Source organism: Aulonocara sp. 'chitande type north' Nkhata Bay, linkage group LG4, assembly GCF_057382095.1.
Source record: "Aulonocara sp. 'chitande type north' Nkhata Bay isolate Kocher_YH1m ecotype deep benthic linkage group LG4, A_spYH_male_GT1.1, whole genome shotgun sequence".
In the NCBI taxonomy this organism is placed as follows: domain Eukaryota; kingdom Metazoa; phylum Chordata; class Actinopteri; order Cichliformes; family Cichlidae; genus Aulonocara; species Aulonocara sp. 'chitande type north' Nkhata Bay.
In genome coordinates this window covers 25977306-26004203 of record NC_141347.1, presented here as the reverse complement: position 1 = coordinate 26004203, position 26898 = coordinate 25977306, and the positions used below count along the sequence as shown (strand labels likewise).

General features: G+C 41.0%; 4 protein-coding genes across 10 annotated transcripts; 1 reads left to right on the top strand and 3 right to left on the bottom strand.

Moving 5' to 3' along the window:
- Positions 1–1608: 1608 nt before the first annotated feature.
- On the bottom strand, positions 1609–6821 carry mrpl12 (mitochondrial ribosomal protein L12). Its single transcript, XM_086289438.1, has 5 exons — positions 6533–6821; positions 4041–4239; positions 3868–3942; positions 3534–3671; positions 1609–2711 (listed from the first exon to the last, which is right to left on the bottom strand). The coding sequence occupies exons 1-5, from the start codon at positions 6589–6591 to the stop codon at positions 2595–2597; spliced, it is 588 nt and encodes a 195-aa protein (XP_086145564.1). The 5' UTR covers positions 6592–6821; the 3' UTR covers positions 1609–2594.
- A 221-nt stretch (positions 6822–7042) lies between these two features.
- LOC147332738 (methyltransferase-like 26 B) lies at positions 7043–9947 on the top strand. Of its 2 annotated transcripts, XM_086289437.1 has the most exons (7): positions 7065–7554; positions 7647–7849; positions 8026–8188; positions 8269–8328; positions 8404–8471; positions 8556–8634; positions 8716–9947. In XM_086289437.1, the coding sequence occupies exons 2-7, from the start codon at positions 7650–7652 to the stop codon at positions 8761–8763; spliced, it is 618 nt and encodes a 205-aa protein (XP_086145563.1). In that variant the 5' UTR covers positions 7065–7554; positions 7647–7649; the 3' UTR covers positions 8764–9947. The 2 variants fall into 2 exon arrangements, with proteins under 2 accessions (XP_086145562.1, XP_086145563.1); XM_086289436.1 differs by lacking the exon at positions 8716–9947 and having other exon boundaries at positions 7043–7554; positions 8556–8715.
- Positions 8952–21772, bottom strand: hgs (hepatocyte growth factor-regulated tyrosine kinase substrate). Of its 6 annotated transcripts, none has more exons than XM_086289432.1 (20): positions 21606–21772; positions 18884–18968; positions 18633–18708; positions 18365–18457; positions 17585–17708; positions 17262–17314; positions 17076–17144; positions 16799–16923; positions 13629–13743; positions 12981–13079; positions 12783–12878; positions 12604–12642; positions 12334–12498; positions 12027–12237; positions 11761–11933; positions 11540–11680; positions 11103–11286; positions 10821–10957; positions 10539–10721; positions 8952–10357 (listed from the first exon to the last, which is right to left on the bottom strand). In XM_086289432.1, exons 1-20 carry the CDS (start codon positions 21640–21642, stop codon positions 10244–10246), a joined length of 2319 nt encoding a protein of 772 aa, XP_086145558.1. In that variant the 5' UTR covers positions 21643–21772; the 3' UTR covers positions 8952–10243. The 6 variants fall into 6 exon arrangements, with proteins under 6 accessions (XP_086145558.1, XP_086145557.1, XP_086145560.1 ...); XM_086289431.1 differs by having other exon boundaries at positions 12027–12240; positions 13629–13740; XM_086289434.1 differs by having other exon boundaries at positions 12027–12240; positions 13629–13713.
- Positions 21773–25339: 3567 nt separating this feature from the next.
- Positions 25340–26443, bottom strand: cldnk (claudin k). Its single transcript, XM_086289428.1, has one exon. It carries the CDS (start codon positions 26435–26437, stop codon positions 25790–25792), a length of 648 nt encoding a protein of 215 aa, XP_086145554.1. The 5' UTR covers positions 26438–26443; the 3' UTR covers positions 25340–25789.
- Positions 26444–26898: the final 455 nt, after the last annotated feature.

The window sequence follows — 26898 nt, the reverse complement described above, 5'->3', positions numbered from 1 at the left end:
TAAAAACTAAACATGTTAAATTATCAAAGCACTAAAATTTACATTTAGGTTTAACCTTAAAAAAAACTAAAAGCAAAACTCCGTCATGATTTGGCACACATACCTTCATCGGGGAATGAAACAGAGTTAATGAAATCACTCGATCCTTCTACTTTCCAGTGGTGTTTCACCATTAGGGATTTCCCATTAATTATATTCCCCCAATGATAAGCTTCCACCCAGGATCAAAGTGGAATATTCCACCAGTGAAAACACCTGGACAGATACAGGAGCCCAAAAGGATCAATAAGCCCAGAATATTCACCAATCCAACAGGAGTGAAATACTCCACGGTTTATCCTCAGCACTCTTTGTGCTAAAACACATCAGTTCCCAGGTCCTGAATCCTTCCTGATGCTTCAGTTACAAAACATTACTGAGACTACTTGATTAAAACAACTAGCCAACATATCTACTGTGAAAAAGCACTATAAAAAACTGTTATATTAACATTATACTGCCATGATAGCAGGTATGAAATTGAGCCCCTTCAATGTTCTCTACATACTTCTTGACATGTATGTCCTTGCAACCTCTAGTGTCCATAAGTACAAAGCACCTGACTCCTCACCTTCTCCTATAACTATAATTAATCAGAAATTGTTTATATTCTTCAGGTTTTTCTTTTTACAGTCAGCAGTCTGCAGGTGATTTTGTGCAGGGTTAGCAGTTTATGTTCCTTATGTGAACCCCATTGAAGAGACAGATTCTCCAAGAGGAAAAGCAGTCCAACACTAGTTTTAAAATAACTGTGTATAATTTTTCTTCTTTACATGCTGACTTTTGCAGACAAAATAAGATTGTCTACCTACAGCAACTAAATGCATGTAGACATTAAATGGGCAGAATGAAAAGCAGATTTAAAGGACTTTGAAAGTGACATAGCTCGTAATGACAGCTGGGCTGGACCGAGTACTTAACTGCTGATCTGCTGGGGTTTTCTCACACGACCATCTCTAAGGTCTCTTCTGACATCTCAGTGTGAGATGTCAGAAGAGAATGAGTGTCTCCTTTCATCTGATAGGACAGCAACAATAATTTAAACAACCACTTGTTACAACCAAGGTATGCAGAAGAGCATCTGTGAACAAATCAGACCTTGATGCACATGGGTTACAGCAGCACAAGACCACACTGGTTACCACTTATGCCAGCTAAGAGCAGGGAACTAAAAGTAGAGTTTGCACAGATTCATGAAAACCGTTTTTTGTTCCGAAGGCAAAAGGGGTTCAGAGGAAGGTATACCTAATTAAGTGTCCAGTTAGTGTAAATGGCGTAAATTACTTTCTCTCCAAATCATACATCATCACAGATACTGAAGCTTTTTTCCCTCTTTTAGGAAAACCTACTCATTTCTGTTCATTTCAACACTAAGGTTTACTCAGAAACAAAATGACATGCAAGTGCTGTTATCCAGCGTTATTAAGACCTCTGGTGGACAACCGCAGTAAAGCATTATCTAGTGAAATTCACTGTTCCACTATAAATGTTCAGTCAACACAGCACACATGAAATCTTGATTACACTCATCAAGTTTTCCATAAATTCAGCCACACGACCAATAACACATAAGAGCAAAATAATTATTTCAACTTTAATCACATTATTAACATTTCAATGAGATTTATCTGGACTCAACCCTGCCATTCTCTGAACTACACACAGTATCTGGTGCTCCTCAACATCAGTCATCTGTATCAACCTGGAAACCACAAGATTTAACCTTGTGAGAAGATTAAACACAAAGAATTACAAAGTAATTTCAGCCTCTTTCAGACATGCGCTCCTTCCCATTGATCTGACAGCATCTTGGTGTGGTGATGGTTTCGTGTCCATCAGCACCCTGATCACGCCTCTGGACGCAATAAATTTCAACCGTAGCAACTATGCATGCATCTTTGGCGAGTTACTCAGCTCACAGGAGAATGCAATTAAAAGCAGAAACGTTTACATCGTTTCTAATTTGGAATATGATTCAAGCATTCTTCCTAATTCAGAAGAAAGCTTTTTAGAGCATGCATGTGGGGGGGTAGGGTACAGCTCTCTCTGCAACACCACGCAGCACATGCAGCTCTTTGTAACAATGACAGAGAGAGAAGTTCTCTCAGTCTGTCGCAGGAAGGTCAGATAGAAACCAGAGGAACATTAATGTGATCAATGACCGCCGATTGACACAATGCCATTACTGCAATGTTATTCATTACATGTCTGAAAAAGGCGTTACTCTGCATCCAACCAATCTCCTTAGCTTGTTTGTGACACGTGTATCAGACAAGCGAACCACCAAACAGTGCGGCGGCACATCTGCGAAGGCTGCGTGCTGGAGAGTTCAGTCTCAGCTGTGCCGTCACGACCTGACGTTGTAAGGGGACGGCGTTAATGTCAGAAGGCATTTGTTTCCATTTCTCTTACGATCCACGTCTTTGTCGTACAAAAAAAAAAAAAAAAAAAAAAAAAAAGGGAGGAAAGAAAACAAATAAAAAGAAATAAACTCAAGGATGAAGTGCATGAGTAGTAAAATGATGGCGAACAGTGGGCATAAGGGCAGACGAGATCTACTCCAACTCCACGGTGCCACCTGCTGCCTCCAGGGCTGCTTTTAATTTCTCTGCCTCTTCTTTGGATACGTTGGCCCGGATTTCCTGTGGAAGAGACTCCACTAGTTTCTTAGCCTGTTTCAAATAAAGAGGGCGGAGAAAAAAAAAAAACAATTAGTGAAATTAACAAATTTGTGCTTTGAGAAGCTTTAACACTGCAGACAAAGCAAATTACACTATACACAATGTTTGCTTGTAGTTACTGCTCACAATAAAAAGAAAGAAATTAGGAACACTTGATCACCACAATACAACAAATTCATATCAATCTGTCAAGTTAGAAACTGTTGGGAATGCATTTCACCCACTTTGGTGCAAATAAAGGGACAACAGGTTCACTGCAAAGCCAACACCACAGACAACCTCTGTGAGCAAAAACCCACTAAAAGACGTCAACCCATGCTACCCACGTGCCCTCTGACAGTTTGTTTAGAGGAATGCACATGACGAGCTTGCTGGAGGTCATGTAGTAGGACTGACAATTCTTTGCTCAGAGGAGCAGACACTGATGCCCTTGATATCCTTCTACAGCCCTGTTCAGCCTTCCTTGTGTAACAGCCCACCTGCATCACCTCACCACTCTTGAGAACATGCTGGGAGACATAGCAAACCTACTCATAACAGCACGAATGGATGTGTCATCCTGGATGAGCTGGACTGCATGTACTGTTTTATGCTACCAGCAGTGAGATTTTCATTTGCACCAAAGCAGCTGAAACTGATTCACAAAATAAATTGGACTGATTTTGCAGACTATTATGTAATAATATATGCATATTATTACCTCCAAAGCGTCATCTCATAAACATTTTATATCTCACATTCTAACACCGGCCCACTGCTTTTTGCCAAAAGCTACAATAAGCCCGCTTAAATAGCTCCAACAGTGAGACTTACCTGCACCAGATTCAAGCCCTGGATGCAGTTTTTCACTTCCTTTATAAGCTTTACTTTTTCAGCAGCTTTCAATTCTGTCAATTTTACTGTAAAGTGAGTCTTCTCCTTCTTTGCTGGTGCCACCTCCTCCTCTGCAGCCTAGTTGCAAAAGGAACACAATCGAGGTCATTTAACTGTGCGCACGGAGCCTCGTTGGCCACATCAACTATGAGTGACTTTAAATTCTTAAGCTAGACATCTGAAAAAGAACAATAATGATGTATGTTGCTACTTAAGCCATTAATGATTTATAAGGCAGTCTTCAGAACTTCCCTTTAAAAACAATTATCAATACCTGAGCTGCAGGAGCAGCTAATGTCGCCATCGCCCCCATCGGCATCATTCCGACACTCTCAATGTTCAGAGTTTTCTGTGGTAAAGACAAACAAGTTATCACTCAACATTTAACACAAACGGACAGCAAGAAGCTCAGACAAAGTGCACTGTGGTTTTAGGTTTCCCACAAACCTTGAGGAGTTCGTTGAGATCGGACACCTCTAACAAGGTGAGGCTGGCTATGTCACTGACAAGCTGCTGGATTTTGGGGGAATACTGTTTGGGGGCTCCATCTAGAGGAGGGGTGGCGATGGCATCTGAAGACGAGGCTGGACTGGTTTTCAGAAGTCTGAGAGCACATAAGGCTGGTGTCTGCCGTTGAAGCTGTTGCCTGGGAAAGTGAAAAGCGGTTAGCTAAACGGCAGACTGTATCCACATATTCAGTATGGTGTGGATCACACCTGGCATCATCCACTGCCATATTTTGACTTTGTCTACTGCTTTACAAAACAATCCTTCTTACATTTAGAGTGCAGACTGCCTAACTTATGCATAATTAATGGTCTCAATTTGCAAACCACCAAATAACCCCTCAAGCTTCTCACTGTGTAAAGACAGTAGCTATTACTATGAGATGGGTTTGCTTTCTTATTTCACCTGGAGGACACTTTTATGCTTATTGCTTTGCAGTTTAACAGCTCAAACAAATTATGGTAATTTGGCAAGCAAAAACCCTGAAATTCCAGTTTTGCATCAGCAAATAATGCTATACAAAAACACCACACCACAAAGGATTTGGCAGGATTCTGCAGGTACTGGCTAGCTTTGGTTGGAGAGTCACGCATCCCTGGTAAGAATAGTAAGAAGAGATTTGTTGTATGTTATATGCGAGATGGCACAAATGGTAAATGGCCTGCATTTGTATAGCGCTTTACTCAGTCCCTAAGGACCCCAAAGCGCTTTACACTACATTCAGTCATTCACACACAGGCAACGGCAAGCTACATTGTAGCCGCAGCTGCCCTGGGGCGCACTGACAGAGGCGAGGCTGCCGGACACTGGCGCCACCGGACCCTCTGACCACTACCAGTAGGCAAACATGGGGTTAGTATCTTGCCCAAGGATATTTGGCATGCAGCCAGGTGGCAGCCTGGGATCGAACCACCGACCTTCTGATTAGTGGCTGACCTGCTCTGCCACCTGAGCTACAGCCACCCACAAGCGGTTGCTCAGGGCGGGCAGGACTGGTTGACATTACGGCAAGTACCTGTGAGCTAAGAAATCAACCATTATATTCTGGCAGTAAGGACAGATTTCAGGAATATTGTAGGTTTATTACAAAAGTACACTCTGCAACACGAATATCCAACTTGAAAACCTTTGGAACACGATCAAGTTTCATGTAAGCAGAATGTACAATAATAATATCAACTGAATTATAACCCTCACAGATGCAATTTATTTACCCGTTCTGTGTTACACCTTCCCTGTTGAGGTTACAATTGCATTATATAACAAAGGTTATATATCAGCTCAATCTTCTTTGTTACCCATCATCGTTTAGCAACCTCGCTATTCTATGAATGCAGGACTGTAATCAAAGAAAGTATGCAGACCTAGAAATGCACTGTGGAAGGGGGGCAGGAAGCTCAGTCCTGTTAGTAAAACTGACAGCACGGTGGTTCTTCATGCCTTCTCAAACATCTCAGACTTGGAATTTCACAATAACAGACGTGGACAGCTCAGCTGAGCAGTTGCTCTTCATTGATTGCATGGAGACCAGTTGGATGAGGGATGTGCAGACGATGCACTTATAGTGTCTGATGGTTACAACAAATTGTCAGGCATGTGGACAACCCACCCCCAAAGCTTCCCATTCTACTTGTGATTACAAAATTCAAGTCCCTTTACCCCCAAACAAACCCCTGGGTACTTGCAGGCAAAAAAAAAAATTTAATAAATACAAAAATAAAAAAAATAGTTGTGCAAAGGGCAGTCAGCCTCCATGTAACCAGGGCGACACTGGAGGAAACTACAGCTTTGGCTGAGAGGTCCTGATAAGGATGAAGAGAGAGAAGCGCTCCAGGACAAGCCATGGTGGCTTACATCATAAAATCTCCAGCTGACAGTCTGGACATGTCTGTTTTAAGACACAACTGCCTCTTTTACACACATGGCATTGAAAGTCTCAAGACTCCCGAAAAACCCCAGTTAAAACTCTAGTCAGTTTTAACAGGGTAATGTAGCCTATCAAGCTATAAAAAATGTTTTAAAAAAATCACCCAGAGTATTTTTACTACTGTCAAATACCAGAAAAGTCCCATTTGACCAGTGTAGGTAAGAAAAAAAAAGGTCAAAGCCATGCTTCTCTTAGATTTTTTTTTAAGACGAAGCCATGAAGGTATACTGCGTTTTGTGTCATTAGTCGGACAGCAGGGCTCAATTGGTCACGTTGTTCAAGTTGAAGCCTGCGATGGAACCCTTAACGTCGGCTAACCTACTTAGCACACAGCCGCAAACCACTAAACTCATTTCTGTGCTCACACAACGCGCATCGTCTGTCTTTAGACGAATTAAAAAGACAACATCGTGTTCTCCATCCAAATTAAGCGGCAGCAGTGGCCGGCTCTCTGCCCTTGAAGCCGCAGACACTCGGATACAGGTGTACTCCGCCTGTTACGTACCGATGCGTGCTGGCTGCGACTCGCAGCGCGGTGCGGAGGCAGCGGCTGGTGCAGAACATGCCGACGGTAAATGGAGCCGGTGGTCCTCTCTCTGAGAAACAGACAAATTTATCACACACACGTCTCCTTCCAGCGGATCCTCTGCCTCAAAAGCACATGGCGTCCCCTCTACTCCTGACCTACCCACAATGCATTGCGTGAACTGTTAAAAAACCTCAATTCAACTGCTACGGGAGCCCACAAGGGACAATGAATGTGCGTGAGAGAGCGACAGAAAGAAAGAAAGTTTGAAATAATAATAATAAGAAGAAGAATAAGAATAAGAATAAGAATAAGAATAAGAATAAGAATAATAAGAATAATAATATGTCCAGTCTCATCTTTCCATCTCTAGCATTATCACTTCAATGACATGCAATGACTCATAGTGCTCCATTATCTGTTTTTCCATCCAGGTGTCTTTACTGCATTGGCAGTGTGGTTGGGATCATTCTAATGCTCAAAAATTAAGCTGTTACAGTCACATGCTTTCCAGGTGGAATTGCATAGTGGATCAACATCTGAAGGGATTTTGCTGTGTTCAGAATTCATCAGCTTTGACATTATCCACAACACCACTGGCTCAGATTCAGCCCGAAACCATGTCAGATCCAGATCCGAGGTCCTGTGTTTGGACTTTCTTAACAAGGCTTAACAAAAGAAAAGAAAAAAATAGTAAATGAGTGAAAAGTCAGAATTGGAGAATTATTGGTCAAGACCACTTTAAAAATGTAAAGTGGACTGGCTCCTTGCAAGCAAAGTAGAAAGAAATAAGAGGTGACTCAAGACTATAGCTGTCCTATTATTTGCTGTGCATGTGCATATGTCCTACCTGTAGTGTACCAATGCTGGGCACTTGGACACTGGGAAGGAGCATGAAGGAAATCCTCTTAACCAGGTAATCTCTCCACCCATCTGCTGCTACTGTCTTCCACCAACATGCCATTCCCTCCACTGGCCTTTATCGCCAGTGCAAATAAAAGGTAAGAAGCATCCGCTAAGAGAACAATGCAATGCATGGGAGTGCAATGCTAGATAAAAGAGGCACACATCTTTTCTTTTCTTTTTCCTTCAGGCCATGCTGCTGTCTCCTCAGGCTGAAAGGAACTGGGAGAGTGTTTGTTCAGTGCTCGAAGATGTGTTGGAGAGCCAGTCACACAGGCAGTTATTTGCTTTAGAGCTTGGTTCTGGAACTGGCCAGCATATCATACGGTTTGCTCAGAAGATGCCCTTTGTCATTTGGCAGCCATCAGACATCAAAGAGGATTCTCTAGAGAGGTTTGTGCCTTTCAGAAAGTGCTTGCCATGTTGACGTGTCAGTATAGTTATGTGTGACAGAAAGATTTACGAACATATTCCAGTTAAATCAATGATCTATTTAAACAAGTGATTTGTTGAAGTCTATGGATTTGACATTAAATCTAAAATGAAGCTCGTACACACCTTGTTGGCAGTATCAAGGCATATATTGCTGCAACCCAAGCAAAGACGGTGCTACCACCTGTTCACCTGGATGCCAGTGATCCGTGGGAGAAATGGGCAGGACTGAGTCACAACTCCTGTGACGTTATTATTTCCATTAATTTACTGCAATACAGCTCCTTCAAAACAGCCCAGGTAGGCCTGGTTGCTTATAAATCAACTGAAGAGCTTGAGATATATCCCCACAGTATTTTATTTACTTATCATTTTCTCAGGGAGTGTTCAGTGGAGCAGGACAGATCCTCAAACAAAACGGCCTTTTGATAACATATGGGGTATGTAATGATAGTTAATTACACTACAAATAAACCTGAACCTACTAACTGATGTCAAATTAAAACATTTCTCAGGTGTATGCTGTTAATGGCATCATCACACCAAGTTGTAATGAAAAGCTGGATGAGGAGCTACGAAAAATGTGAGTAGCAGCTATTTGGTAATATGTGTATGTGGTTGGCTGTTAGGATAAGATATGGACCATGTTTGGTTCTGCTGCATACAGGAATCCAGACTGGGGTCTTCCAGATATCGACGTGCTCAGACAGCTGGCCTATGGGAACGGGATGCGTATGGAGCGGATAGTAAGTCATGTATCTCGGCTTAGAGGCGATTCCACCTCCCAGCAGCATGTCTTTTACACTTGTAATGTTTCCTTCTTTTAGATTGAGATGGAAGAATACTACAAATGCCTCATCTTCAGAAAACTCTAAAGAAGCCAAAATACCAAAAGGACATTAAATTATTAGTTCACATCAGTTATGAGTGTAAGTCTATAGTCTTTATATTTGTAAGACAATTCTGCAATCTGATAATGGATATAGTTGAATAAAAGCTTTAAAAAAAAAACAAAACAAACCCTCCTCTGTGTGTGGTTACAAAATACAAGTCGAGGCACGTGGACAGTAAGAACCAGATATTTATTAAATATAATTTTAAAATTACTTCAAAGTCAGATGAGTATGTTGGAATAAAGAAGTTCACAGATGCCAACTGAAGAGTTACAGAAACCACTGATTGGGTGTGTGATACATACATGCAGCACATCATGTTTGCTCTGCAAGCTTTTCTTCACTTCTGGATACTCAAGCAGACTTTTGAAAGAGTGCCCACATGTACTCCCGATGCAGGCATCTGTATATGTGAAAATTACAACTAATAGAATGTAGGCTGGGACTCCTGGAGGAAACTTGCACTTTATTACAGGTTAAATTCATATGCTTCAATTTTGTGATGGCACTTGATGTTCGGCAACACCAGTCGCTTTAACAGAAGGGATGCAAGATGCTATTAGAACTGCTGGACTGCTTTTAGTATGAATATTTTTTTGTTACTAATTGTGGATTTTTAATGATTTAGTTAATTAAGTATAATTGATGAAGACAAAACAACCACCCAGCTAATTTTCTAAACAGTTTCCCGTAACGTGCTAATCCCTGCATCGTCTCTGAAACTATATTAACACACAGTTGAAGCAGCACACAACAAATAAATGCCCCCCCCCCATTAAAAAAAGAAGACTCTAATTTGTAATTATGAGAAGGGATGATATGAAAACTACTGCCTATGCATTAGTGAGATTTTTTCCAGGTGTCTGACTGTGCTGTCACTCTTCAGACATACCAACAGCATCTTAAACAGTGAATACAGATGTTTCTCAGTCACTTCTTAAACTGTTAAAACACGTTGAAATAATTTGCTTCCATTCCAGAAAAGAACTGAAATTTCAACATGCAAATTTGGATTTAGAAAAATGTGAGACAAAGGATGGTTGCATCTTCTTCTCTCTCTCTCTCTCTTTTTTTTTTTTTTTTTAATCTCCTAAATGGTCATATTTTCTGTAACTTTAATACCACTGACTATTTCTGCTCTTCAGTTATTCATTTAATAAGGAGATACTACATACATATCAGCTGGAAAGGAGGAGGAAGAGGGTGAAGGTTCTTGGTTATGGCGCTTCCCATTGCAGCTTCACCCCTCCTGATTTTTATACTTCAGCGGGGGAGAGGCAAGGAGAGCAACAGTTCTGCAACATCATCACAATATTTCACGTTGCCACAAAAATCACAGCGAGGTGGAAAGTGGGAATTATGTGTGTGTTTCCAGAGGGTATCCTCAGAGTCCAGAGAGGGAAGAAAGAGACCAAACAGGGAGAGGAGCTGTAGTGTGTTAGACCCAGCAGCGTGAGGCCCTTCAGTCGAAGGAGATGAGCTGTGCCTCTGCGCTGCCCGGCACGGCTTGAGGTGCCTGCTGCTGCGGCTGCTGCGGCTGTTGCTGCTGCTGCGGGGGGCCACCAGGGGGAGCAACCTAGCAGCATGAATGCACAAGTAAAAATAGGAAGATTAGCCAGGACTGACATTTAAATAACCTAAATAAAAATACCAAAGATAAAAATAAAGAAAGCTTTCATGCGTTAACTGTGAATGACAGTTGAACCAATTAACTTTTAGTCTGTCAGAAGCTTCAAATACATAAATATACAACTGACCTGCTGATACATGGGCTGCTGGCCTGGCATGTACTGCTGTTGGGGGGGCATATTGGGGTCCTGTCCCGGCAATGCTGAAATCATGTTCTGCATATTGTATGGCTGGTAACCCATATAACCCATACCGTTAGTGGGGGGTGCCTGGGACATGGGGGGCATACTCTGCGCCTGAGAGGCCACATTCTGCACAAAACACAGAGAACAGTGAGATGCATTCATCTTTAAACGTTTTTGTGGCATTTCATGTATTAATCAGAAAATTTAAGTGGAGCTTTGTCAGACCTGGTAACCCTGCGTAGGTGTGGGCTGATAGGTGGAGTAGGGTGGACTAGTTGTGGGTGGAGCCTGACCAGGCGGAGGAGCGGGCTGCCCATTAGTTCCTGGAGGTGGGTACATGTATGCATTAACCATATTGGGATCTGAAAGAAAGGGGGGGAGGAAACACAAAACATTGTAGTGAACGATTAAGATTTTAGATCATATCGCTAATTGTAACACCAGATGACCAAAGTTGGTAGATTTCTTGTCTTTTCAGCTGATCCTTTTTCTTGTGAACCTCCTCACCTGTGGTAGGACCAGGCATAGCCTGGTACTGTGCTGGTGCAGTCTGCCCTGGCTGATTCATATAGATGTTGTGCATAGGTGAACCCTCCACAGAACCAGCGGGGCTGAAAGTGCCTGGGTAGCTGGGCGGAGCACCGGGTTGGTATACCACCCCTCCCGCGACATTGGGGGGCAAAGACTGCATCTACATAACAGCAAATAAAGACAGCATTAAAATTTCACCAAAAGATTACAATGAACTTAAAAAAGTTCAAAAACATAAAAAGTCTCCTGCTGAAATCTAAAAAAATGTTTCATTAGCTGAAATTTATTCTTTAGGTTCATATATTTCTGCTATTATTGAGACATTTGGTTTCTGCAATATCAAGTGAATTTACTGACTAGATTATCCTTGGGTTGAGTTCAGTCTGAGGCCAGATGGAGTATAAAATGTGTACCTGGGCATAGGGAAGAGAGAAAGCAGGCATCTGGGCCCTCATCTGGATGGTGTGCTTCTGCTGCTCCAAACGCATCTGCCTCTCTTTCTCCTGCTCCTGGAGGCGCTGAATGGCCAACTGTCTTTGCATCTCCAGGTACTCCTGCGGTCCAAAGAAATACCTGTGAGCATGGTAATGGCCTATTATATCTGAACTCTCATTGAACAGATTCAGTTCAGTACCTGTTTCTTCTGCCTCATGATCTCCAGTTTTTGTGCCAGCTGGATCTGCCTCTGTCTTTCCGCTTCCTCTGCAGCGCGACGCAGTTTCTCTCTGTGTTCGTCCCGGAGTGCGTTGAGAGCGGCCCGAGCATCACGAACCTGAGCTAGCTTGTCCTGCAGCCCTTCATAATACACTGACAAGACACAGATCATCACAGTTCAGAGCCTGGACACGTGGAGAGAGAAATCTATAAACATGGACACAATTACACAAGGCCAACGCTTACATCGCTTCTCATCTAGCTGGTTGAGGATGTCCAAAAGCTGTGGGTGCATGTTGTTGATGGACTGGAAGAGTGAGAGCACGGCGCTGTCGTTAGTGATGCTTCGCCCACGCATGTGGTTGCTCTTCATGCGGTTCAGGAAGGTGGTGACAGCATTCTGCAGAGCCTTCAGAAACTGCTCATGGTTCTCCTCTGATTCGCCATTCTGGTACTGCTGCTGAAAGAGGGGATGAACAGGGCAAACCATGAGCAGGGGCTCATTTGTGTTTAGCTTGATTTTGGTTTTTTAGAGCTCACAACTTCAGCATACCTCCACTATGTTGACAGGCTGGACAGGGACGTGACTTTCCACGGGCTGACTGATTGCCGGAAGTGGCTCAGCCAATGTCACAGGGGCAGGGGCTGAGGGGGTGGGACTCTTGCGAGCCTCTTCCTGTTTTTTCTCCCAATATGTTCTGTTCAGGTAACGGGCCAGCTGGAATGATGTCATATTTCCTTATTAGCTTTAAAAGCACGGTGTAGCATTTCCATTAATCAGCAATACTGCTAACATTTGAGAAGAGCAATATACCACATGTACCTCAGGATCTACATCTTCAGCTGATGGAGCAGAGGAGTTCTGCAATGTGTTTCATAATAGTCAAAAAAGAATGCATTTTAAAATTTGCTTAACAATAATAAAAATCTTTCAAACATGCTTTTAAAATCATGAAAACATGTTTTGTAGAGTATAAGTGATTTTGCTGGAAACAGCCTTACCACAGGGGAAGTGTAGAGGGTACTGACTGGGGGAGCTGAGGAAGTCACTGGGGTGGGATCGGTTTTGGGATACATTGAGTACGAGTTCTTATGTCTCTGCAATTGAGCATTCAGCTGTGTGTCAGCTTTTATTCTATATACTAGCTGAAAACAAACACATCCATACCCAAAAATGAGCATTTCAGCTTAGCAACCCACCATTCGCTCCTTCTCCTCAGCCTCACTTTGAGAAAGAGCTATGGCCAGCTGCAGCTCCTCCTCCTCCTGCAGGGCAGCCTCATCTCTCTTGGGGGGCATCTGGTGAGAAAGAAGAGCAGGAGAAATATATAGCAGGAGAGTCCAACAGCGAAAGCTTGGCTGCAACTGGATCATCTAAATTACAACAAATCTACAATAGAATAGCTGAAAAAGAAAACACTAAAGGTTTCATAATGACCACAAATAAAGCCCAGACATTCAGCTTGATTGAAATGCTGTAGAATTACATTAAGAGAGCTCTGCCTGCAAATCTCAGTGAACCAAAGCAACACTGTAGGAAAGATTGGGACAAATTTCCTCCACAGCAATATGGGAATTAAAGTCAGCTAGAAAACACTGATTTCAAGTGATTGCTGGTAAAGGTGGTTCTTTAAGCTAATGAATGATGGGGTGTACATGACTATTTATTTCCAGTGTGACAATTTTAGCAACTTTTTCCAAAAAGGCTAGAAAGCTGTCTAAAATGTAAAAAAACAACAACAATATAATAACTCGAAAATCATTTAAGTCCTATATTTAACAGGTAACAAAACAAAAACAAAAAATCTAGAAAGACAGTGATTGATATAAAGAGTTTCAAATTATTACCTGTGACTGCTGGGACAGTGGGCTGGTCAGGTACTCAGGTGGCAGTTCAGCAGAGCCTGAGGAAGGGGCTTTTCCTTCAGCTTTCCTAAGTGGAGGAGAGAGGGAGGGGTGGCTGCTAAGGAAGAGGGATCAGGGAGGACAAATAACCTTGTAAATCAGAGTTTCAAGCATGCTGCTTGAAACAACAGTAGCACTCCAAAGAGAGAACAATACAACAAAACATCATGGGAAACACTTTCAAGTTACTCCCATTTGGATTTCGGATCTCCATCCAAACACACACACTGACAAACAATGCTTCCAAGTATGGTACACACCTTTGTTTTTAGTTTGTCGTTCTTATTCACTAAAGTTCTGTTATTTTTGTGTTTAAGTATTTTTCCCCAGTTAACATACAGAAAGCTGCTACATTAGAGAAACAGTAAACAACAACCCTTATCATCAATACATCTGGCTCATCAGCTCTTTGTTCTGTGTATAAATAACAGGAAACAGTGAAGACGCATATCACGATTTCTTGAAGTCGAAGCTGAAATGTCCTAATATCTGATTTATTACTTCTAGTTGATTACGTCGATTAAGCATCACGAGGCGGAGGGTGGGTGGTTCCCTATTTTTTTTTTTTTTTTTTTTTTTTACTGGGAGCTGACAACCCTATTAGTTAGGTTGTTTAATATTTCTGCTAAGTACTCTTTAAAATACCAGAATAGGGAGGATCGTGTAGGTTCAGGTTTATTAGATTGATCAGTATTGCTGAACTATGAAATATTTTGGGTGCAGTGTATTTTTTGCATACAGGTATAACAGAATAGCTTTAGTGTTTTGTTTTTTTAAAACGTGAGTATGAACTTATACAAAATGCAGCAAGATATAAAAAAAAACAACAACCTGTTTTATTGATTGAAAAATACACTATATCGGATTCATACCGGTATCGGCAGATATCCAAATTTATGATATCAGTATCGGACATAAAAAAAGTGGCATCGTGCCATCTCTAATTACTTCAACATTATTTATTGTTGTATGTGCGATGATGTTCATACAAATTTTGTCCAGATTGCCCCCCCCCCCCCCCCAAATTGTGGAAGAGATAGTGAAAATACAGATATATATACACACACACATACATATACTATCATCATTATAATAATATTATCATCATCATCAGAATGTCTGTTTTCTGCTGCAGGAAAAACGGCCTCAAACCACAACTGTTGATATGCTCACTTTGCTTTGTTGCAGCCGCCACATGCTCTTTTAAAGGATCCCACACACATACTCACTCATTCACTAGCTCACGTGTGTGTACACACATACACATTAGCGCTACCTCAATCAAGAAATATAATACTGTCAGAACTTGTTTTATTGCTACTAATTTAAGAAAGTTTTATAATAAGGAAATAACATTTTAATTTATAAGGCATAAATTAAAATGTTATTTACAACATAAAACAAGGCGTTTTATGTTGTTTGCATAACTTATTTGATAATACAGTATTATTTATTATTTTCTTTTGCACTTAAACATTTTTCTTAAGGAATGCTGTCCAATTCCTGTGTGATGTGGGATTCTAGGTGTTCTTTGCTGCTTTCAATCAGTGAAAGGTATGGAGTGCAGGCATATTCTTCAACTACTGTCTTGCAAAGCCTTCCCTGAAAAAGACGTCATTTGGCTAGGAGCGTATGTTGTTCTAAAAAACGTTCAGTGCCGATAATGCCTTTCCAGATGTGCAGGCTGCCAGGTCCCCAGTACCATCAAGAATGCAACTGACCACTGATAGCAAACCACCTCCTCTTCAGTCCAGAGGATATAATATTCATGTTTTCCAAAAAGAATTTCAAATTTCAATTCATCTGACAACAGAACACTTTTCCACTTTGCTTCAGTCCATTTTAAAAGCCAGCGCTTTTCTTACTTTCTTCTGATGCCAAAAGAAGGAAACTGAACTGCTTTCTGAGCTGTTCATTCTGATAGACATCAGTTAAAAACGTATTAAACAAGCTCTTGTTGACACTGTTTATTAATCATCTCCATTTTATTTTGAGCCTGGTTTTGTATTGCTATTAACTGTATTTTAATTTTCTATCATATTTCATTATAATTATTTTGTTTGCACAGCACTTTGTGACAACATGTCTTGTGAAAAGCCTTATAAACTTTACTTACTTACTAGACAGGCTCACAAACATAGTCTGCATGTTTTCACAATCCATGTATTTCTTTTCTTTTTAGAAAAAAAACTTAACTACTCATGTTGCAGCATACTAAGTACTTCCTGATTTTAGCTTGACACGTCCAGCTAAAATCTTTCTGCATTGTCCTGTGAATTACCAGCTGCGAGTGAGACAATTTAACGACTGCTTGGAGCAGTTGACTACACAGCATGTTTCACCCAGTGTTACCAGCAGTCTTTCAGTATCAGCTGCCAAACATGTGCAAACATGCCTCAGAACACGTTACACAGTCGCAGACATCATTTGCATACGTTTACATAGTTTATTTTTAAAACCGGCATTATCTTCATATATCTACATACCATTTTTTCATTAGAAGTCTTTCCGTGTTTTTCTTTAATGGTATTTGTTCCAACTTCTCAAAACACACTCTCACTCATTAGTACATTTTCATCACTACCCTTAATCAACTTAACGTGCTGCACATCCTTTCCAGCTTTATCTTTTTGTCTAGGTAGTCGATAAAAATTATTTTCTCGTTCCTTAGCGCCCAGCCTCACATACAGCTCACTCTAAGCCTTTTCCACCTCTGCTGTACCCCTAACATCCTAGTACTCTTGTCTACTTTACTCATCTCCCCTACTATCCCACTTTTCTTTTGCTTCCCTCCTCCTTTGAATATTTTCCTGCACTTCCTCATTCCACCACACATCTATTTGCCCTCTTTCCTCTCTCCATAACACATTCTCTGCATTTTACCTCAGCACCACAGCTGCACATATTTAACCTATCATTTTTTACAAGTCATATCACAGCTACATATCATTTTTACCTTGAATAAAATCAATCACGTGTTTATTGTGTTTAATCTGTTGCACCCTAGATAATTGTGAGACATAAACACTTGTACTATCCAGGGCCACCATGTTACACACAGCCTGTTTTTCACACTAATTCTAACATTTTAATCACCACATCTGTGGACTCACTTGTTAAGCAGCTCGAAGCAGGGCTCGCACACACGCACTTCCTTCTCGATCCCAAACTTTGGAATAGTGGAGTACTTAGACGAACACTTGCCGCAGAAAATCTGACCACAGGCTCGACAGTGGTGCTGGGAAAGCACAGGACACAAAATGAGGTTGATTTCCACACATGCGCCGTGAGAAGGTACCGCATACACGCAGACACACACTCACAGCATCAAATGAATGAAGGAAACCATAAAACCTCCAAGTGGCCTAGTTACAAGCAGGCCCGGCCTACCTTTCTTGTCATAACGCCAAACTGGACTCTGCACCGGTGGCACTCCTCAGCGTCAACCCAGTCAGGGGCCTAGATAAACAAAGCAGACATCACATTACTCAACTACTTCTCAATGTAAGGGGCACATGCCACAAAAACATAACTCTCTTCACACATCAGTAAAACAAGAAACACAAAATATCTTACTCTCTCAGCAGCAAACATGGCGTCACTCTCCTTGAACTCGGGGAAAACGTGACCTGCAGACAAACAAAAGCAGAAAATCTTTTTACAACAGCTACAAAAAAAAAAAAAAAAAAATCACAAAGAGGCAATAACTTCTAGCTGCTGATGTACCTTTTGACAATGAAATTTGAATCAATAAAATCAGTTTTTTATCATTACAAATCATCTGAACTGGTATCACCCAGTTTTAAGTGGCCTGTTAGAAAACATTTTCTGGGTCAGTAAGCTTTCAGAGATCCTTTGGTTTCATTTCAGATGTGAGCACTCGGCTCGTTCAAGCTTACCTTCCACTTTCATGATCTGATAGGTGTCTTGAACCACTTTATATTTGGGTTCATTGCGGAAGGCGTGAGCCCAGGCCTGGATCAGGTAAAGGATCTTGTTTCTGACATTTGGTTCCGTCTGTTTCTGGAAGTCAAGGAATTTACACACAATTAAAGCAAAAAGGTCTACTTTCCCTGTTTCTGAATTCTACTGTCAAATAACACACTGAATTCATCAACACTGTGAGGTGGGAAGTCCCTTGTTTTCATCTGAAAAAAAAAAAAAAAAAAAGACTCCTGTCACAAGGCAATGACATCACCAGGAAGTTGAAACCAGCATGAGGTATACAGCCTGTGTCACATGATACAGTTAGGATCCAATCAAATATTGCTAGCTCATGCTGTAATCCAGTCAGCTGAAAGAGTGAGCAGTCATAGGAGAGGGGGAAAGCTTATGAAGCCTCCAGCCAAAATATATAATTGAAGCACTGTAAAGACGCTAAACCTGTTTTTTAAAAAGTTCATTTAGTATCAACTACTTTAATATCAGACCACTGTGTGGCTGCTCACTTTAACATCACTCTAACATGTACACCTTTGGGAATCTGGAGCCTGTGTTTGAATAAAGGTTTGAATAAAGACTAAAACTCTTCATTGATTAAGCCAAAGCAACCACTCCGCCTGACCTCTGCCAACAAATTAAGCTTCACAGTAAGAAGACAACACAGGCCATCTCTGAATGGCATTGAAAAGAGTGTGATGGGAACTGAGCAGACAGGGAGTAGATAAAATGAATGTCACCTTAAGTAGCTCCTTCAGTTCCTCCATGGTTTGCTTACTCGCCACCTCATCGTGCACCGTCTGGCCACAGTTCTTCACCACTGACTCCAAGACCTGAAGGGTGAGGCTGCATTATTCTCAACAACCCAACGCAAAAGATGCCAAGTCTACTATTGCCCACAGTTAGGTGACAAAGCAAGAGAACACACCAACCAAAGCAAAAATCAAACTATGTTTACAGGCAACAGAGATTTTGTATTTTTGATTGTATACTTTCCACACGTCTTACCTCAAGTGCATAAATCGCCACGTGTGGATTTTTGTCATTCAGCTTCTTTTTAATGGCCCCAATGGCATATTTAGCTCTGCAAGGACAAAAAACACAGATATCGCTTAATGCAGAATCATTGGCATAAATTCAATAAGCAAACTCTCAAGTATGTTTATTTCAAAAACATTGAAGACAATAGTCGAAGCTGTATTAAATCTTCAGCTGCTGGAGGATGTGACTGTAGAGGGGAAGAAGACAGAATCACTCACTGTGTGTCTCCCTGTCGAATGAGATCACAGATCTGCAGGATGGATTCCCAGTCAGTCTCCAGAAGCAGTTGACTGGTGGCTTTATCTGCATGAGTACAGAAAGCTTTAACATGCATGTCTGTCAAATGGCATCTACAACAGCAGCTCCACAAAACTGCACCGGCAGTTACACATGAACAAACGCTTCTTCCACATGCTTTAATCTTTATAGAAACATCTGTACTCCTGCTATTAACGTAGGACTCCAGATCGATCTTTGTATGATATCAAACTATTACCACACAAAAGGTTTGAGGTGTCAAACCTTAATGATATAATAGAGATCTACTTATTTATTATATCATCATCAGCAGGGATAACTAAAAATATTTTATTGCTACAGATGCTTCCGTGAGTTCAGCTGTCAGAAAGAAAATAGCCTTGCATATGATTCAGGTGTGCCAAAGCGCTGCAGTCCTGGGTCTGACATTTGTTATGCCCTGCGGAACTGTGGGGAAAACAGGAAAGCACTGATAGCACGAAGTGATAATCCTGTTTGGCATATGATTGCGATGCATTTAGTAGATGAAACCTGGTCTTGATTTGCATTTCTAAATACAAGTGGAACCTAATCCAACTTTCAGCACAACAAACGACCTGTTTGCAAATCATAAAATAAAAAAAACTGCCCAATTTTTAGGAACCAAATATCATCTTATTACATGTCAAACTGAAGGATGTGTGCTGTGAATTCAGCAATCACCCACACATAATGGTGGTTTAATTGAGTTAAATATATTTAAAAAGATTAAATGTTTTAAATACACATGACATCTGCTATAAAACTGCGAATCTGATCATAGGTTTAGAGGTGTGCATTACTCAGTTCAGACTTTTTTTTATTTTTTTATCTGCTTCTATACTTTGAACGTCAGGTAAAATTTATGCTTCAACAACAACAATGATTCTGACTACAGGCAGGGGGTAAACAACTGCAGAGGTGGTGCAGGTGTAGTATCTCTGCATCAAGTTCAAGAAAAAAAAAGGAGATGAGTGTGCTTTTTAGAAGGGACAAAGACTAGCTTCCGCCCCTGCAAATCAGTAGAACAACTGTGGAAGTGGTCACCAGCTTTAGTGTACATCTCACTGAAAACCCTATCTGGTGTCACAACATTTCCGTCCTGGTTAAGACACCAACACCAACGCTTCCACTTTTTCAGGAGGCTGCAGTACGAGGAACTTGTTAGCTCAGTCTTAAACCTATTCTGCAGATTTGTGGGGAAAGAGTGTCCTGAGGACGGCAGAGAAAACGCCTCTGCTGAGGGCCTCCCCATCACTACAGACATTTACGCCAGCAGATACAGGAAAAGGGCCTCCTCTATCTTGAAAGACCCCACTCACCAAGCACATGCAGTGTTTGTTCCCCTCCCCTCAGGCAGGAGGCCACAGAGTATCAAGAGCAGAACCACCATGCTTTTAGACTGCTTCTGTGTCTACTTCTCCTAGCCAATCGTAACAAAGACACCAATTGTGCATTTGCAATATCCTCCATACCCTTAAAAAATGATTATTCATTCTCTATGACACTGTAAATATGTTTTCTCTTCCTTGTTTCTGTATATTGTTCTCTTGTGTGTTCTCATTGTTGCTGGCGTTAAACAGGGACCTGAGTGCTAAATTTAGTTTCAACTCATGTGAATACACACGTTTGAAATGGAATAAAAACCCTTGAATCCTTGAGAAAAACAAGTTGGGACTGCAACGATAAGTTCGGCAGGAATTATATTTAATGGATTCAAATTCTGAAACCATTTCCATCACTGGTAAGAAGAATCAAACACACGATTTATAACCTATTTGATGGTTTTAATACAAACACTTTGATATTTAGGCCTCAAATATCAAATTATTACTGGTTACATTGGCAGAGTAGGCAAAACTCTCCAGCTGAACTAAAGAGACCTAAAATGTCTGAAAATTGTTTAATAGTAATCAATATGCACAGCTGCGTATTCATTTGACACTTCACAAAATAATTTGACATTTACTGGGTGTATACATTTTTCATCCAGGTTCGCTAGTTAACCTGCTCATCTTTGTAGCCCAAGAAACTTGTTGTTGCATAACTGGAAATTCACTTGGGACTCGTTTTAAACCAAGGTAACTGTTGAAACATGCTATGACAGAGACGCCTTGTTTTCTATGATTAGTCATGGAGTAAAAGCAACTATTAGCCATCTGACGTTAGCGTAGGTCTATACGTGGATCACAAAGTATCCCAGTCGCTAATTATAGACATGTGTCAGCGAACTAATCAACCTGTTGTGGTCTTTAAAAAAAAAAAACTCAGGACAACAGAACGCCTCACGAATACCAGCGTTGTGTTTGTCTGCCTGGTTTCCTTGGATATGGGGTAGTTAATGTGTGAAGTAACAGCTAATCGTATATTACCGTGTATGAAACGCACAGGAACACAACAACAGCTTTGGTTAGCTTAACTAAAAGCAAGGCGATAACACTGGACCAGACTTTGAGTTAAAACTGTTCGCTTCAGCTAACTTCTTAGCATTTCTTGGCCTTCGAACAATAGCAGCGAATTTGTTAGCAGGCTAGGAAAAAAAAAAGCTAGCTGGCCTGGGAGCCACAGCCCGATCGACTGTCAAAACAATACGCTGGAAAACATCGCACTCTGCCTTATAGTTGCTTATTTTACTCTCAACTTACGCATGTGCTGTTAACTTACCGAGAAGCCTTTCAAATGTGCCTCCACCTTTTCCCATGTTAAAGTCAGAGTCTCAGAGTGGCTGTCGAGATGACTTATTTAATTAGCGGATCCCGATACTTTCACAACGGAGGTTAGCTGTTAGCCACGGAGCACAGCTGTACAGCAGGTACAGCCTCCTCTGACTTCCCACTTCCGTCGCAGAAACAGCGACACGCATGAAATGTCTCCCTCTCGCGGCGAGTATGCGCAATTACGGGTGCATTTTATTATTATTTTTAATTTATTGAATTTATTTATTGATTTATTGATTGATTTATTGTTAAGCGAAACCTTGACATGATGATTGCCGCTTTAGAAATCTAAATAAAAATATGCATTATCAGCAAGTCATTGATGAGATGTGTGGTAGGAGTGACAGATTGGTTTAAGGTGAGGGTGGAATTACAGTAGAGACTGGTTCTGAGGCAATACTGACAGGGCAGGTCATGTTGAGCAGTTTATAGACAAGGCTGACATGATTTAGACACGTGCAGAGGACCGATAGTGGCTATATAAGACAAAGGATACTGAATATGGAGATGCTAGGCAGAGGGAAAAGAGAAGATTCTTCGCTAAAGAAAGCAGCCAAAAGAACAAGAAGAACTAGAAAGTGCATTTTCTGAAGAAACTGCAGTGTGAATGCTTGAATCTGAATGTATGCACTGAAATGAATTAATTGCTGAATTTTGAGTTAAAAATGTTGAATGATAAAAAAAAAAAACCCGAATTTAACGTGAAAACAAAAGTGCTGAACTGCTAAAAGCTGAAGGTTACACAGAAGAAGAAGTTGGAAAAAAGCTGAAAATGTTTTAATTGTAAATTAGAAAAATCTAAGAAATGAGAAAAGAAACTTTAGAGTCAGAAAACACCTGAATGAATATTAAAAGTTCATATTCTTTGAATCACTGAATGACTAAAATGTGATCCCTCCACTTGGATCCACACAGTTTTAAAGGTTTACATCTCTGAGCTTTTGAAAGACACGGTGTTGGAAAGAGAAGAACGATGGATACGTTTTGAGGGTAAAATGATGGCTGTAGAGCAAACACTGTGGACACAGCAGCAGTTGAAAGAGAAGTGCTTAAGATGAATCTTGGCAGAGTGAGAGAGAGCTCGTTAAGCAGGCAGGTGTGAGCCTGGTTGCTATAGTGACTGCACCCAATGGCTCCATACACGGACACAGACATGCACCTCACTTTTGCTGCTTAAAATGAACAGAAAAGTCAGCCCCAAACAAATCGCTCCCAAATGAAAAGTACAAGTCGTATTGACGAAATTCTTTCACCGTGAGCGACAGCAATGTCTAGTCTACTGAATTCTCAGTTTTCATGCCTGTGGAGTATATTATATGGACGTGGTGACAGTGTAAAGACACCCTGTACTTCTGATTTTCAAACGAACCTTCTGAGCCATTTTAACATTAGAGTCTATGGAAGAGTTGGAGGGAGGAGGCTGTGCATTGGTGACATTTATGAAAGAACCATAACACCTAGTACAATAGTAAACACATTGGATGAAAGAGGACAGCGATGGCTACGTTTTGAGGGTAAAATCATACCTGTACAGTAAACGCTGTGGACACAGCAGCAGTTTTAAAAAAGATTTTAAGATTAATTTTTTTGCTCCTCTCACTCTAGCAGTTGAGCTGTCTCACTCTAGCCCCAACATTCCGTCCCATACACACCCATTATAAACTCTGAAACGGGTGAAAAGACATCATGAAACTTAAACTGGAACTGAAGAAAAAGTATAATAGATATTGAAAAGATAAATACAAGTTGGATAGTTGAACGTCTTGTCTTCGTTTTAAAGTTTGAATGGTGGCTCTATGTCAATGTATGTGGAAGTAGATACAGTTTAAAGAAGAGTAAGTTGAATGAGAATTTGAAGCGTCTCTCCATTGAAATACATGGGAAATTTTTGTTGAAAAAAGTTGAATAATTTTAAAAATATAAATGTTAAAAATGAGAAAAATAGAAGCAGTCATGTCCAAAAGAAGAGGAATCTAACGGTGTTTGAATGGTTTTTCTAAGTTGAACGGTTTTGAAGGAGATAGAGTACAAAAAACGTACGGAATAGATAATAAAATAGTTTAAAGATTAGAAGAACAATACTGTGAATGCTTTTCAAGCATTCACACTAATTATGCTCTTTGATAAAGCAAATTGAACTTTCATAAGTGTAAAGTGATGTGTATTAGTTGGTGCTCAAGGCACAATAACATCCAAAAATGTAATTAAACACCCATGGCAGTTTTGATTTTCATGATCATCTTTCTGCACTCCAGGACATTTTGACATGCAGTAAATCACTTAAAAGCATGATCAAAATCCTCCAGTTTTATGTAACGGTCTAACACAGACAAACAGTGAGTTATTTCTTGATACCTTCTATCTGAGTAAGAGTTTGCATGTAGGAATCTGACTTTGGCAGCAGGGTGATGATGATGATGTGATGATCACAGCAGCAACATCTTGGGTTCAAATCCACAGGCCAACTGGGGCCTTCCTATGTGGAACTGGTGACCTGTCCAGAGTGCACCTAAGACAGATGGGCTCCAGCCAGCCAGAACTTGAATCGAATAAATGGAGGAACGATGAATAGAATCTGACTTTAAGAAAGTGGTTTTAAATTATGTTAAAACTTGAACATACATATGCGATTATGAAAATATCTTTAGGAAAAACGTTTCTTTTTTCTTCAATTCATTAGGCTACATTTATTTTAAGGTTATGTTGACTTTGGAAACAACCAAATCCCAATATCATTTTTGTTTGTTTGTCTTTATTTCACATTTTCTGCACATGTACCCTTGATTTTTACAGCCTAAGGAAAGAGAAAAGAACTATACCCCACTTCACACATACTACAGCACTCACACCAAAAGACTTCACAGACAATTATCAGTGTTTGTATTTACTCAGGGAACTCTAGAGCTCTAGAAAGCAGATCTGAGATGAACTGGACACACATCAGTGTTGCCCAAAGTCTCAAATGCATCAGTGACGTGTGCAGTTATCGCCTCCTTGTAAATGATACACTCATTAATTCACTTTCATGTAATCAACTTCTGTGTTAACTCTTTGTTACTGTCATTGTTAAGAACTGCATTGACACCATACCTCGAAGCCACTTTGAAGCACTCCATTCATTATTTACAATGTAACTAGTGCACTCGTCTCCCTCTGTTGTCTTCTTTGTAAGCATACAGTAAAATGCCACAGACTTACAGTATTCACATCATTACTCTACCAGCACTGGTAAAGGCCTACTTAGGTCATGTGTGAGTCACTACCTGGCACTTGGAACACTAGTGGCTATTGTTATTGTGGTGCTGTAATGCTCTATAGAGTGGCATTGTGTTGCTCTGTCTTCTGCTGTCACAGACAGAAAGCAAAGGAACTGATAGATTAATGCATGCCCGCACAACTACGATTATATTTACAGTCACCTACAGTGCAATCAATCAGGTTTAAGAACAAGGATAATATCTCATGAATAAAGATGGTGCTTGGAATTGTACTACATGAACACATGCAAAGACAGATAGTGATTCAGGCTCAATCTGGTTTTTGCTTGTTATCATACAGTTATCTGCTGGAGCAATGTGTGATTTTATTAGAAGAAATAGCAGGATCTTTATGAAGTGAAAAAAGGATCATGTATTTTTCTTTGTTCCCGCCGTATAGAGTAACTCAGATAAGGAAAATGAGATGGAAGACAGGACAACACACACACACACACTGAAAAATATGGCACCACATGCTAATGCACACACATCTCCATTGTTCTATTGTTCTTCTTCATTCAGCAGAACCCCTCGTAGTGTTTACATAAATGACTCAAAGGTTTTTCCTTGTAAAACAAGTATTTTGAGGAGCTTTAATATATGTAATGGTACAAATGTAAACACACACCATTTTTCCTCCACAGACCATACAACGTTTATTGTATTTAACTGGCAGACAGAGAAAGAGTGTTATTGAAGGGTATCAGGTATGACATAATAAAACAAGTTCAGTTTTCAGCCTCCTGTGACGTTTCTCAAGACAACAAAAGAAAAGTGACACTTAATAAAAAATAATTACATGAATCAATGTCAAGAGGAGAAAAGACAGGTTTGACATCATTCGGGGTGGATTTGTGGAAGGCCTTCAGACATTTTAGACATAACCTTTGACTTGTGTGGCAGGTGCCCTGCGTGGACTGCTCTCTCCACTGCTGAAAGTGGGAGAGCCTGGGATTCCGGGAGGACTTGACCCCGCATAGAGCAGTGACCCCCCAATTAGAAGCAAGGCTGATGCCCCCCAGCCGATGTAAAGGGCAGGGCCGAGCTCACGCTTGTGTGGAGCTGCCACATGTGGATCATAGAAATCCCTGATGATGGAGTGGGCAGTCCAGCAGACGGGCACAAGGTAAAGAAACCCCGCGATGGCAAAAAGGGAGCCAGAAATGCGAGCAATGCGGGCTTTAAGGCTGTTTACGCCGATGCATTTAGTGCACTTGACTCCTAGGACCCCCAGAGCCAGAGCCAGGCCACAGAGCAGGATGGACAACACAGTGAGGCCGCGGGCGGCCTGCATGTCGCTGGGCAGAGCCAGCAAGCTATCGTACACCTTACACTGGATCTCACCTGTGCTCTGCACTATGCAATTCATCCAAAGGCCTTCCCAAATGATCTGAGCTGTCACTATGTTGTTACCGATGAAGGCGGTGACCCGCCACAGGGGGATGGCACAAACTATTAACCCACCCACCCAGCCCACGATGGAAAGGATCAGACCCAGCAACTGCATGCCCGTGGTAGCCATGGCGAAAGACAGATGGACTTGTCTCTGATATATTAGTCTCTGCACAGGCCAAACTTATAGTCCCACAAAGAAATGTGACAGTCTATATTGCTCGAAATGCCGTGGTCCACTCCGCCGTCTGTGGATGATGGCGTCGATGAGGTCAGTTTGATGTGGATTGATATCCTAAAATTAACAAAACATAAAATAGTCGCACCAGCCGGGTTATTCTCTTAGTAATCAAACAAGCAGTGCAAGAAAACGCTCAGAGACACACTGGATATTACATCACATGCTGTTGTTATTTACCACAACAACCACTAGCATAACATTAGTAAAGTATGAAAAGACTATTGGAGCATATAGTTATCATAAATATTTGGAATCAGGCTGGGAGGCCTGTTGGATTCCAGTAAGAACTGCAGAGAATAGCTTTCTTTGACATGACTGTGGGTGTTGAGCTACGCCTTGCCGGGTGGTGG